Consider the following 12,385-nt stretch of genomic DNA (forward strand, 5'->3'; position numbering starts at 1 on the left):
TAGATGTCTTTGGCGGCGTCGGTTTTTTCGAGGTCAACCAGAACCAGAGAAAGAGGCTCCCGACTGGGGCCGCGCCTCATTCTCTGGACCGATATCACCGGGAAGTCCAGTCTGATTAGTTCCTCTTTGATATCTTCTTCGTCGAAATCGGGAGTGAGGCCGCGGATTACTACTTTGTATGTCTTGTTTTCGTGCATCGTGAAAGAATGGAAAGGGATGCTTCGGTCTTCAAGGAAGGCAACTGACTTCCGGTAGGAGGTAGAATCAGTATGATCGATTTTGATTCCTTCCTTGGTGTTGGTGGCGATGCCGGGTTGGATGCCGGCTAGAGTCATGTCCTTGATAAGGGTGCGGTAATCGGCTTTTGAATGAAGAATGATGGGGGGGATCCTGGTTTTCTGGCTGGTGGTGTCCTTGTTCGGGTTTGTGGGTTTTTGTTGTCGCTGGTTTGGTTGTGTTTCATCGGAGGCTGTCCTTTTGCGGGTCGGATTTGGGGTGGAAGGGGTGGGGAATTTTGGCGAATTTTCGGTACATCTTTTTTTTTTTGTGATCGTGGCGTATGAGGAGGAAGAGGCGTCAGAGTCGACGTTTTCTGTAGGGCGGTTTTGAGATGCGGAGGTTATGGTCATGGAGTTTGTGAGGGATTCTTCAGATTCGGGTTTCTTGTGCACTTTTGCAGTTTTGGTGAATCTGGGGCGTTTGATCTTGAAGCTGACGGAGTTCGGTTGGGATGAAGGAATCTTCTGGTATGTGGATGGGGGGTTCAGGATTCTGCATGTCGTAAGTATGGTGAGAATGGTTCTGAGCGTGGTCTGGATGTCTTTTGGCTCCTTATTTGTAATTAGTTCTGTTATTTTTTTAAAGGTGGTTCCCAGTTCATCGTTGGCTTGTGGTGGCTGGTGGATGCTGGAAGCGGACGATGGGGTTGTTTCCATTAGGGAGATGATATCTGGTTCAATTTCTTGTAGAATTTTCTCCATTTTGTGTTGTTGTAGCGGTTTGTGGGTGAATCTTGAGAGTAAAGAAAAAAAAAAATTTTTTTTTTTTTTTGGAGATCAGGTGTTGGTCTACTATGTGCTGTGGTGGTTTTGCAGAGAAGTTTCCAGTCAATCGGCTGTCGAATCTATCTTAAGAAAGACTGATTCTGTCGGAATAGGTCAGTTGGGTGTCAACTGGGTGGGTGATTGAAAAGGTGGCGGAATGAATCGGCAAAGGTGGCGGAATCGTTTCAACGAATGTTGTAGGGTCGTATTGAAATCGAATCGGCGAAGGTGGCGGAGTAAGGTGGCGAAATATAGCGGTATAGAATAGTGGCGGATTCGTACCGAAGTTAGTACTAGTATCGGGACGTGTAAGTGTGACTGTTCGCGGCGGGTACCAGTCGTGGAATGAGCAATAAATAGTAAATTAGGTACTTAAATTACGTACAAGTTAACAATGGTTATTCAATAGTAGCCATTAACATATGGTACAATATCATTATATTCATAGCAGGGATGGTGAAACTTTTTCTAAGATGTGTCAATGTATCACAGTAATTGCCTAATTCTTAAAAAAAGAAATAAAATTGGCAACTGTCACCACCTACCTGTAGGTAGGTGCCTTCGCACAATAAATTGATTAGTAATAAGCCGACATGTAAACCTGATCTCTAACTATACGGCTTAGTAAAACGCCTAAAAACGCTTCCTTGTCGAATCACATATAAATTGTTTATCTGTTCACAGGTTTTTACGCTACCCGTTCGGTATGTAAACGTATCGAACGGGGCATCGATTGCTACGAGCAGGGTAATGCAGTGTGAAAGAATGATGGATGTAAAATTGCCTTGTTCTGTACAATAAAAAAACCTGTGACGATGTTATTATAAAATGTTAGATATAAATGTATTATGTAACTGTATATTAGTATAAAAGGGGAAGAATGATTGTTAAACATAAAGAGACGAATGCAGTAGCGAGAGATTATTATAAGAGTGTATAAGTGTAATTAATATATTTTGTAATAGTATGAAAGAAGAAGAATAACTGTTAACATAAAGAAGAAGAACGCGGTAGCGAGTGATTAGTATTAAAAGTGTATATAATTAATTAATATGTCATGTGGAACACACTAATCGAATAGTATTTCGATTCGTAAACTCATTAATAGCAAACTAATAATTATAGAATCAATTATCCGCGAGTGGCAACACTTAAAATTATAACGCAGCAACACCTACCAACGCGTTGGTATGGGTGTGCCTCTGTGCGTGTATACGAAAATGTTACCGGCTAAAAAGTATCCGGCGCACAGATTAACTCAGAAAATAACGCCTTAAAGTCTCTAGAATTCAACTTTTCGGAAATATTATTTCATTATTGTGTTCCTAATTAGGGTATTTATCGTCTGTAATATAAAGCATGAGGAAATTCGCATATTTAAGAAAGAGTAAATTCTTGATAGCAACAGACGGGAGCTTCGCCGATTTCTAATAAAATAAATTAAAATCACGACCTTTATGCAGCTGTGCGGTGTAAAGACAGCGGCTAAAAATAAGGCAATGCGGGGGAAATATCGCCGATCGATATACTCTTCGACATTGAATTGCGAATTACCTCTATGAAGAAGTAGTATTTTGCTATTTTTCGGAAATAGTAAAATATTATTTCGTATTACTATATAAGACGTAGTTTTAAGATTAAACTGTTATTATTATAAATGTAATATTGTAAAAGGTAAAGGCAACAGACAGGTTTTACGTCGTAAAATCACAAATGTTTATGTGAAGGTCGATGGATAATGATTACAGGGCCTATTATTATGTCAATAGGTACCTAGTAAGTAGTTGTAAATGCATGTAATTTAAACGCTAATCAAATCGTGTGTTTACTCCTGGCATAAGACTAAAACCGCGAGTTTATGCCGGAGATAGCTATTTAAATGCTCTAAATAAATTCATATAAAATCCATAGAATTAGATAGACGATATTTTATAACGTCAATATATCCATCCACGTGCACGGAATATATTATCTCTTGATACTTGGTCCTTCTGACAATCCAGTAAATTCTTATTAAATAAACAAGAGATATTACGCAGTACGAATTAACGGACATAGTAGAATCTTTGGTCACCCCTTCTCAAACTCTTTGGACCAATTAGAATAAGGGAGGCTGCTATAAAAGAGGGCGCATCCGAGAGATTTTTATCAGTCTACCGGATCCTCCCTCGGGAACAAGTCTCATCTCTACTAGCAGCCTCTCTTCAAACACTCTGGACCAGTTTCACCAGTTTTCGCCGCGCATCTCTTCGCTTCTTGAACGCCGAAGTACTCCCCGGGGAGAGTTTCACATCCCGTTTACCTACGGGTGGGAAACATCTCTCGCGTTCGCAGTCATCGGCCGTCACGTATTCCTGTCTGCCGCCTTCACCTACATTTGGCCTGTAAAATTATTTACTAGACGCTACATACAAGAAAATAAACGAGATTATTGACTTTTCAAAAGGAAACATCGTTATTATTAATAACCCCTCCACCGACTGAGCTAGGAAAATACATCAACGAAGTGCGCAGTGGCGTATCGTTGAGGGGGTGTTGTTAATTTGGCGCCAAACGTTTACGGGCTCAGAAAAAGCTTCTTTTTCTCGAATCCACGACCGGACGACAGACACGAGGAATATATATATATATATTTCATATATATATTATATATATGAGAACTAGATCGCAGACAAAGGACCCACACACATCTAGCGAAGAGATGGCGGACCCTCCACTGATGGAGCCGATCCAGAGGAATGAGGAGATGGAAGAAGGTATACAAATACCTGAGCGCAGTATACCAGCGTTCGTGAGGAGCCCGGGCACGGAGTCATCTTTACCAAGCATTACTCAGGAGACTAGGACCGGGGAATTTCCAAAATACAAGGAATGGATGCATAAACCTGAACTAGAGGTGACGTTCAGCGGAGCACCTCAGCACAGAGTAGCCGAATTTCTTGAGGAGTGCGAGAAATATTACGCAGCCGCCAGGAGCCCGTCACTAAACTGGACGCGACTCGCTATACGCCAGCTCCGAGGTGAAGCCAAGACCTGGAGCATGAAAGTAGATCCCGAAGACGACTGGGAGTCCTTCAAAAGCCGGATTACCCGGTTCTTTGAATCTTCCACAAGACGACGAGTACAGGAAAGCGAGCTTAAAACTCGCCGACAGAAACCTGACGAGGACGTATTTCCGTTCTTGCTGAACAAGAAAGCGCTCGCCAAAGTTTTGATGCCGACTACGGGTGGAGAAGAATTGGCGGAGATTTTCTTCGACCTTCTTAACCCTCACGACCAGCTTCGAGTGGGCCAAAGTGGCTGGAAATCACTAGACGGACTGCTGGAGGTGGCCAAACGCGTTCGACCGATGGCACCAGACTACCTGCCTCCAGTACCGCTGTCACATATTCAGAGGCCAGCAACTAAAAGAGACTGCGCGTGCCACTGTACGTGCCAGCCGCCACCACGCGAAATAAACTATTCCACGAGGGAAACGCGCCCAGAAAACGTAGACCGGCATAGACCGCAGATGGAAGAAAACCTCACAGATAGAACACCGGCCGGAGCCTATGTTGGCCGAGGTGGATATTTCGTAAATCGAGGTAACTTCCGTGGTAGAGGCCGTGGCGACTACCGAGGGAACTGGCGCGGGGATTACAACCGACCGGAATATCAAGAAAGGACGACAACGGCTGAGAACGTCCAGAGGGAGCAATGAAGAGGACTTGCAGGAGCTAGACGTCACCCACGGCTCGACGGTGATGACTGGGGATCTGCAAGTGCCAGACATCATGGTGCTAAAAGTGGGAACATTCTTCCAATGTCCTTGAATACTAGTGTTAAGTGCGGAAGGCAGGACGTTCTTCTAACGGCTGACAACAGTGAATATGTGAAACCTCCTCAAGGTAATAAGAAAGATTATGTTAGTAAACAGTTTTACGTTCCATATAAATGTATAACTTCGCCTAACGACGCCGAAACAAATGGTGCTACCCAGATAAAAATACCTACTACGGGTATTACGTCAAAACGACGAAAAGTATTTGGCTCGGCGTTGTTAGGTGAAATAATTAGTAACGAACGTGGAAGACGTAAAACTATGGTAAAATCCGAGGAAAGAAAGGTGAAGAATGATTGGAAACAAGTTTTATCTACAAACAGAGAACATCTCTACGGCGCAGCTCATCCAGAGATCTCACAAAACCAAACCGTAAGTAAATATTTAGCTGACTCTGGCAAAATTATTAATTACCCGGCTCTTAAAGCACCCGTCAATTATCTCAAAGGCCAAAGTAATAAATTAACGTCAAATATTAACGTCAGGCCAGACGCAAAATTTTGTTGTTTAAATTCTTGTTATAAAGGCATCGATCCTATTAATAATAAAAACCAACCTTTTTTTAAAAATATTAACGTACTATATCAATATAACATTAATCAAGACTCTATTATGTTAAAGAACAAAGTAAATAGGGTATCTGAATTAAATAATAACATGTATATCGAAGCTGATATAAATAATACGGCAAGTGCGAAAACTCGGTTAGAAATATTGAGAAACAGTGGAATACCGGCAAACGCCGCGCGAGTTTCTAAAAATAGCTCGACAAAAACACGTGCTAACACGACCCAACCGGCCAGGAGGGCGATTCATGAATTTAGCACAAGTGACCAGTTGCACAACTATTGCACAACTTGCTTCAACCGTAGCATATTAAAAGTCGACCGCTGGATGTCACTAGGCCAGGCTTTGGTAGTACACATGCTTTGACGGTAGAGGCGCTCGCAACTTTCCGTTTGACATAATAAACGTCAGATTTTCAATTCGTATCATATGTAATATTGGAGAAAGCTGTTAATAAATTGTTATACATTTACCATTTATTACTACATATTACCGCTAAAATTATTATTTCGTGTTTCAATTCTCATTTAAGGAGGTGTTTATTGTGATTTTGTAATAGTTTGTCTGTAAAATATTGTTGTATCTTGTATTGAATATTCTAATAATGGAGACGTTTCTTTCTTTTAATTATCTACGTACGTTTTATATCGCAACGTTGACGGGTAAATACTGATTAAATATGATGTTATTAACATATTTTACGCCCCCAAAATGGAAGTCCCGCAGTCAGAATTCGGTAATCGAACGGATGCGTTCAAAATGACCGACAACTCATTTGTAAAACGTTTTCGGTTATCGAAAAAAATTAGCAGATCGACTTATTACCAGGTTGGAAGAATTGATGGCACCTCCACCCAGATCTTCGGCATTAAGCGTCGAAACTAAGGTGAGTGGTGAACTTTGATGTCTATTTATATAGGTAATGAAAAAAATATTAAATGTTTGTTGCTTAACATTGTTTCTTGTGTGTAGGTTTTAGCCACACTTCGGTTCTTGGCGACTGGAAATTATCAAACGGGTGTCGGCGATGAGCACACAGTTATGATAAGCCAAGCATCTGTCAGCAGAGCCGTTCAAGAAGTGACGATGGCCATTGATGACCATTTGTTGAACGAATGGGTGCTATTCCCTTCTGACAATTTGGAGCCTATGAAACAAGAGTGAGTACTTATATAAAATAATTAATAATCTACACGTAAATATGATTCCTTTAATATGCACAAGAAGATAAAGGAAACATTGGGAATTACGAAAGGAACCTCATCAACTATCTTGAAAGACGAAAATGGGCGTATTATATTAGATATAGAAAAGAAGCTGACTCGTTGGAAGACATATATTGAAAATCTGTTTGATGATGATAGGGAACCTATTGGCTATACTCTTAATAAATGTGAACAAGCTCCATGCATAAATAGGGCCGAAAAAACCAATCGAACGTGTGACCAATAGTACCAAAATAAAACTTTCTAAATATATCTTTTTAAAAATGTATTTAAACGGATTCTGTTTCAATTCTGAGTGTGTGACGATATTCCCAATATACGTGTTCAACATATTTGTATGTTTAAAATAATTGATTTACATTAGTGAAATCCCGTTTAAAGCGGTACGTCCAAGGCGTTCTCGGAAAAGTGCGCGTCTTAAGACGTTCTTGGCAGCCATCTGGTTAAGCAAAATTGGATAAAAAATATCCATGTAAATAGCGAATCATAAATTCCATTGTAATCTTTATGGATAACTGGCTTCTAGGATTAAAGGTTAAATACAATCAACCACAAATTGTTAGGACAACTAGTTTATATTATTCATCAATGGTTTATGATTACGATTAAGGATGTAACAGTGAACCTTTTCTGTTATATTAACACATAGTTTTACTTGTTTGTTTGTAAAATGGCATCACATAGCGTCTTTGTCCAGCAGAATTTTGGAATTAATGTGGGAATATAAAAACAGTTTGTCGGATATTTCAACAATTATGAAAAAAGATGTTTGTATTTGTATAAAACCATTTATTTATCAAAAAATTTATTTATGAAAACCAAAATAGGTACATAAATGGTTAAATATTACAATTACAGGAATGTTCACATTATTTAAATCATGGCGATTTAATATCAGTGTACTTTATTAATACAAATAAAAAATAATTTTTTAGTACTAGTTCCACGACATACCAAACTATACACAGGCATTGTCTTAAACTTAAATGACCGCCCAATATGACTTGGTCAATGCGAACACGCGCCAATCTCTACTGGCAAATAATCTTTAGTTGACTTATCGTGTTTTGCCAGTATAGATATTGATTTACAAAAGCGTTATAGTTATTTATAGCGATTTTCCAGTAATAATATATTCAATATCGACTTAACACGTAGTGATATCATAAAATTACGGAGGAATTAGGTATAATGAATTTGACGACGCTTGTTTTACCAGACGATAGAGCGTGTTGATATCTATCAAGTATCTTATCAGTTCCAGGTTGTTCTATGTCACTTCGAATCAATCAAAAAGCCATTTTGCTAAAAAATGTGATATAGAATAACCTGGAAATAAGGCAGCGAAGTATCTATCAGTAACTATAAATAAATACCACATGAGTTAAGACGCCTCAATAGCTCATCAAAAATAAAATAAGTAAAAAAACTGTGAAGTTATGAGGTTTTCATATCTTGACGACGATATGCATCGGACACATACTTAAAAATCAAAACTATGATTCTGTTACTCTATGTTAATATTAGAATATTTGAATATTCTTGTGAAATATGAAAGCAATAAAAAAAAATGATTATTTCATATACTTTGGAATTTTATTTCATCCTGTCTCAAAAAATGATTTATGTACACAATCAATAGCACAATTCACTAAATTTAATATAGTTTTGCGTAAAATTTGCATTTTCAAGATACTTATTATAATATCAAACAAAATACACTATGCTGGCACACATAAACACTCTTTAAACAATTCCTTAGAAATATTTTATAGACTAATTATACATAGTAATTATACGCACAAAATATGAAATTTAATATAGGTTTGCATAAAATTTGCAAATTTTCAAGACACTTATTATAATAATAACAAACAATATAAGGCTGGAAAAATCATAGATGCAGAAACACATAAATACTCATTAAACAATTCCATTCAAATAAATCACTGCATTGAAACAGAACTAGACAAATTATTGGTTTTTCATAAGGATACTGACATGAATGTATAGTTTGAAATGGATTTCTTTTGAGTATTTACATGAAAAAACTGTTTTGAGACAAATATAAAATAATGTTTCACAGTTGATTGTAAACAGGTGAAATCATACATCGTTTAAAATGTAACAAGGATCACTTATACTGATATACACGATGCTGTAAAATTTTATTTTATATTCGGCTCAACACGGTAATTATGATTCAGTGAAACCCCCGAAATAGCAACAACCACCCCAAAGAAGCGATTACGGTGCATAGCCGAGATTGTCAATTTTTGCACCTAGCATTAATATTAGTGCGCTCAACTCTGACTTGGCTGCACCGATCAGAGCTGCAGTCTCTGACTTGGCTGCACCGATCAGAGCCGCAGTCTCTGACTTGGCTGCAATGATCAGAGCCTGCGTGTCTGACCTGGTTGCAATGCCGAGAGCCACCATGTCAGACCTGAGCGCAGCAATGTTGATGGTCAGCAACTCTACGGCGGCATTCAACACGGGCACCGGACCCATTGTCTGCGTTGCCACAGAAGTTTGTGACAACGAGAGCCTGCGGGCTCTCACCGTTGCTGGGAAGACAGCACTGCCTTCACTTGTAGCAGCATGGGCTCTTGTGAAAGCAGCACTGTCTTCCAGTGCAACAGTTTGAGCCGTGAGCCGTGGTGTCGCAGAAATTGCACATTCGGGGGTTGTCATCATATCTGCATCTGATGATGATTCAGAATATGCTGTAGTAGGTACAGTAAGAGGGGTTGCGGTGAGTGCCACCTCCATGCTGCTGGTGCTGGGTTGGATGATCCACCGCTGGGGCTCCGACGTTGACACAGACGCGACCCAAAATTTCCTGTGGTACCTGTGAATTAAATGTTATCACCATAAGTAAACATGCGACGGGTGAACCCTTTTATACTGTTAATCAATATAGAATTTCATGAATGACCTACCCCCCCAGTGTAATTGCCCTGTCTACCTTGCTCCCCAGTAACTGTAAATGGCACTATTAGAGCCATAATTCGCTGCTGGAGAGCAGACAGCCGGATTCTACAGGGCGGGCCGCCTCCTGTCTTCCTCTGGGAGATCAGGATTTTGGCCATTTTGGCCCGCGTGTTCCGCCTCGTGTCTTGCCATACCTGTAAACAATAATAATTAGAAATTTTCAATTTCAACAATATTACTAACGATCTAGTACTATTTACAGCAGTGACATTTGGGATGCTTTCAAAAGATGTGGTTTAATTTATGAAAACATTTCTTACTTGAACTTGCTATCTATAGCTACCTATGGTGGATTTATGTGGAGAGTAAGATATTTTGTAAAATAATATTGGATAGGTTGTTGACACAGTCTATTATATTTAAATAAATAATCATTTTTACCAATACTAGTAATAAATAGTAAATCACCTTTTTCCACTGTCTGTGGGATTTTGTAGCACCGCCCAAACAAGCATTTAATTGCTCCGACAGTTCTGTCCACAACCTCTCCATGTCGAGGCTGGTGAACTGCCCGGTGAGCCTTCCGGCGACGAGGTCTGGATGCACTACGGAAAATATGGTAATGTTATAGTATTCCATATCATTGCGGTTAAGCTGGTTTGAGTTACAGTAAGTTATGGTTTGGTTTTTAGTCTCATAAAACGAGGTCATTACACAATTATAAGTATGTCATAATAATGACACAGGCTATGCCTCGAACTGTGTTAATTCCACATGTTGGCATAATTTTAGTAGGCTACATTTCTTACGAGTATTGAATAAAAACGTGGTAGATACTGACATTCCATGAATTCTACCAATTGCTCCATCTGGTGGCTATTTGCCGCTGGCATTTTGTTAATTCTGTAAAGGAATAAATAAATACACTTTTAGTATGATTCCTACATATTATTTTATAAAAGAAACAGTATATTTGAAATCAAATCTGACTTACCGACGTATCTGTTCTTATGAAAGTTTTTGCGCGCGAGAAATAGCTGTCAGATGTGGGCATAGACAAAAAAACTCTTAGGCGATCATAAATGTACGCCCGTTTTTGGCAATTATTAGGTTGCATTATTGGACACAGGAAGGAACAGTGTGCTTCTGTCGAAGCATCACTATCCAATTATGACTACTCACACTACTCACGTCGGCCATGCTAAATTCATGAATCGCCCTCCTGGTGCGTGTGCCGGCTTTGATCCTAAATGGAGCGGCCCGCATCGGATCATTTGGAAGGTCAGCGACGTAATGTTCTACGTAGATCGCCGTGGACGACCGTACAAATTCCACATCGATCATATCAGAAAGTATTACCCTCCAATGGAAGAGGAAGTTACCGAAGACAGGGATGACGAGGATGACAATAATGATGCAGGACGGATGGAAGCCATACTCGCAGAACCCAGTGCTTTAGACGGCGACCCCGCACAACTTGCGATACCGGAGGAGGTGGAGCGGGGTAGTATACGACCCCAAACCCCGTCACCGCGACGTGAGGAATCTGAAGACGAGTTGCCCTTAGCACAAGTTAAGGAAAGGATATGGAAAAAGATGCGCCCTCTCAAAATACTTCCCTGTATCTGCGAGGAGACTATGCCCTCAACTAGTTCGACACAAGTATCGATACCCGAAACAATTATCACCATAGGAGTAGATGTGGCCACACCTATTCCTATGAACGTGTATAATAACCGAAAGAAAGTTAACGAAAGAATAAATAACAAACGGTTAGCGGAGGGCACACAACCCCGTAAGGCTGGCACTCGGAGGAGTCGACGATTGCAATTAATAAAACTCTCTACCGAGCTGCAGTCAGACCAGTGAATTATAAATTGTCAATTGTAACTGTAAACTATAAACGAAAACGAAAATGTATATGGACCCAGATAAAAAAAAAAAAACAAATATTATATGTGTATGATGGTTAAACAAGGAAGGTATAGGCGGCCGATGAGGTCAGGCTGTACATGTCAGCTTTCATCGGAGGGGGCGAATTGTCACCACCTACCTGTAGGTAGGTGCCTTCGCACAATAAATTGATTAGTAATAAGCCGACATGTAAACCTGATCTCTAACTATACGGCTTAGTAAAACGCCTAAAAACGCTTCTTTGTCGAATCACATATAAATTGTTTATCTGTTCACAGGTTTTTACGCTACCCGTTCGGTATGTAAACGTATCGAACGGGGCATCGATTGCTACGAGCAGGGTAATGCAGTGTGAAAGAATGATGGATGTAAAATTGCCTTGTTCTGTACAATAAAAAAACCTGTGACGATGTTATTATAAAATGTTAGATATAAATGTATTATGTAACTGTATATTAGTATAAAAGGGGAAGAATGATTGTTAAACATAAAGAGACGAATGCAGTAGCGAGAGATTATTATAAGAGTGTATAAGTGTAATTAATATATTTTGTAATAGTATGAAAGAAGAAGAATAACTGTTAACATAAAGAAGAAGAACGCGGTAGCGAGTGATTAGTATTAAAAGTGTATATAATTAATTAATATGTCATGTGGAACACACTAATCGAATAGTATTTCGATTCGTAAACTCATTAATAGCAAACTAATAATTATAGAATCAATTATCCGCGAGTGGCAACACTTAAAATTATAACGCAGCAACACCTACCAACGCGTTGGTATGGGTGTGCCTCTGTGCGTGTATACGAAAATGTTACCGGCTAAAAAGTATCCGGCGCACAGATTAACTCAGAAAATAACGCCTTAAAGTCTCTAGA

General features: G+C 39.4%; 2 protein-coding genes across 4 annotated transcripts in view; both read right to left on the reverse strand.

Moving 5' to 3' along the window:
* LOC147068030 (estradiol 17-beta-dehydrogenase 11-like) overlaps window positions 1-12,385 on the reverse strand; it is a 110,973-nt gene that overhangs the window by 82,810 nt on the left and 15,778 nt on the right. The window lies entirely within an intron of this gene.
* LOC147068031 (uncharacterized) lies at window positions 7,434-10,632 on the reverse strand. 3 transcript variants are annotated; one of them, XM_085952303.1, is made up of 5 exons: window positions 10,585-10,632; window positions 10,432-10,493; window positions 10,059-10,195; window positions 9,599-9,784; window positions 7,434-9,507 (listed from the first exon to the last, which is right to left on the reverse strand). In XM_085952303.1, the coding sequence occupies exons 2-5, from the start codon at window positions 10,481-10,483 to the stop codon at window positions 9,373-9,375; spliced, it is 510 nt and encodes a 169-aa protein (XP_085808429.1). In that variant the 5' UTR covers window positions 10,484-10,493; window positions 10,585-10,632; the 3' UTR covers window positions 7,434-9,372. The 3 variants fall into 3 exon arrangements, with proteins under 3 accessions (XP_085808429.1, XP_085808428.1, XP_085808430.1); XM_085952304.1 differs by having other exon boundaries at window positions 9,266-9,507; window positions 10,432-10,607; XM_085952302.1 differs by lacking the exons at window positions 10,059-10,195; window positions 10,432-10,493; window positions 10,585-10,632 and having other exon boundaries at window positions 8,768-9,507; window positions 9,599-9,729.

Source organism: Rhyacophila brunnea, unplaced genomic scaffold (genome assembly GCF_057557595.1).
Source record: "Rhyacophila brunnea isolate RB1 unplaced genomic scaffold, BYU_Rbru_1.0 scaffold_3, whole genome shotgun sequence".
NCBI lineage: Eukaryota > Metazoa > Arthropoda > Insecta > Trichoptera > Rhyacophilidae > Rhyacophila > Rhyacophila brunnea.